Raw genomic sequence first — 1571 nt, forward strand, 5'->3', positions numbered from 1 at the left:
CTGGTAAGCTCCTGAATTTCCGGAAGGAAGCGCATCAAAACGTTCAAATCCCAACAAAACCTAAGAAGTATCGGAGCGGTCGAGGCGGCCTGCATTAGCCGTCAGCAACGCCGACGCATCAAAATCTCCGCACCTCTATCCAATGGCGGAGGCCGCGGGCAGCAAGGCGGCGCAGCAGCAGCACCTCTGCTGCAGCATCTGCGCGGAGCCGACGGCGCCGTCGGAGTTCCACCGCGGCGGCAGCGCCTGCGCGCACGCCTTCTGCGGGGCGTGCATCACGGGCCACGTCCGCGCCAGGCTCGAGTCCGGTCCCGGCGCCGCCGCCGCCGTGCGATGCCTGGACGCGTCCTGCGGCGGCAATCTCGACCCGGAGCTGTGCCGCGCCGCGCTCCCGGCCGACGTGTTCGAGCGGTGGTGCGCCGCGCTGTGCGAGTCCATGTTCGTCGGGGCGCGCAGGACCTACTGCCCCTTCCCCGACTGCTCGGAAATGATGGTGGCCGACGACGACGAGGAGGAGGACGATGACGAGGAGGGTGATGGTGGGAAGCCCGTGACGCAGTCGGAGTGCCAGGTGTGCAGGCGGCTGTTCTGCGCCCAGTGCGCCGTGCCGTGGCACGCGGACGTCGACTGCGCCGCGTACAAGAGAGGGGACAGGAGCAGGGAGGACCTGATGCTGATGGAGATGGCCAGAGAGAAGAAGTGGAGGCGGTGCCCCAAGTGCGACTTCTTCGTGGCCAAACGAGATGGCTGCCTTCACATTATCTGTAGGTAAATATTGCGCTGCGCTTCCTCCTCTCCGGGTGACTGCATGCGGGGTTCAGAATTGCAACCAAAATTTGTCCACGTTCATTGAAGTTTACTCGGAACAGCTAAAAAATCACTGGGTACCGTAAAAGCAAGAGCTCGTTAACAGAGCATTGCAGGGGATAGGGATGACAGGCCCTGTTGGGATGGCTTTTTTGAGTTATTTTGAGTTATTTTGTGTAGATATTTTTTATTAACCTCAAACCAGAGAAGCTTTCTTTGTGGAGTAATTGTTTAGTGGTACAGGTTGTTGGCGTTATTGCATGAAAGTCTTTGATGGCTAAAAAATTGATGGTTGCAAAATTGTACAGGTGTGACTTTGAGTTCTGCTATGGATGTGGCGCTAAGTGGGGCTCTGCTGGGTGTTCTTGTGATGACCAGGACCATGATGAGAGTGAGGATGAAGATGATCTCGTTGACATGTGAGCATGTGACCATTATGATATTTGTGTCGCATGCCTTGCTGTTATGGAATTCAGACGGGCTAGAGAAATATTTTGAAGTATTATATGGTCCGTACGTGCTAGGGAAATTGAAACACATAATGGTTTTGCTACAATGCAATTCTGAAATTTTTGTTGATATAGTAAACATTGTTATTCAGGATAGTGTGAAATTGTCACAACCCATCATATCTAACGCATATTTTGTTAGATATGTGCCCCAAAAGTAGCCAAAGAAATGATCATTTGTATTGATCACACTAGGATGGGAGCGGTCCCGCACATATGACACTGCGCTTCTGCAGTTCAACAAGCCCCACAGCT

At 53.7% G+C, this 1571-nt stretch overlaps 1 protein-coding gene across 1 annotated transcript; it reads left to right on the plus strand.

Moving 5' to 3' along the window:
* Positions 1-142: 142 nt before the first annotated feature.
* On the plus strand, positions 143-1354 carry LOC119300140 (probable E3 ubiquitin-protein ligase ARI8). The gene is made up of 2 exons (XM_037577195.1): positions 143-768; positions 1116-1354. The coding sequence occupies exons 1-2, from the start codon at positions 143-145 to the stop codon at positions 1228-1230; spliced, it is 741 nt and encodes a 246-aa protein (XP_037433092.1). The 3' UTR covers positions 1231-1354.
* The last annotated feature ends 217 nt before the right edge of the window (positions 1355-1571 follow it).

Source organism: Triticum dicoccoides, chromosome 5A (genome assembly GCF_002162155.2).
Source record: "Triticum dicoccoides isolate Atlit2015 ecotype Zavitan chromosome 5A, WEW_v2.0, whole genome shotgun sequence".
Classification (NCBI taxonomy): domain Eukaryota; kingdom Viridiplantae; phylum Streptophyta; class Magnoliopsida; order Poales; family Poaceae; genus Triticum; species Triticum dicoccoides.

Excerpts from the sequence above, each read along its gene's own strand:
- LOC119300140 (XM_037577195.1), top strand. The coding sequence starts at position 143 with ATGGCGGAGGCCGCGGGCAGCAAGGCGGCGCAGCAGCAGCACCTCTGC. Across the intron at positions 769-1,115 it reads TGCCTTCACATTATCTGTAG|GTGTGACTTTGAGTTCTGCT; the intron begins GTAAATATTGCG and ends AAAATTGTACAG.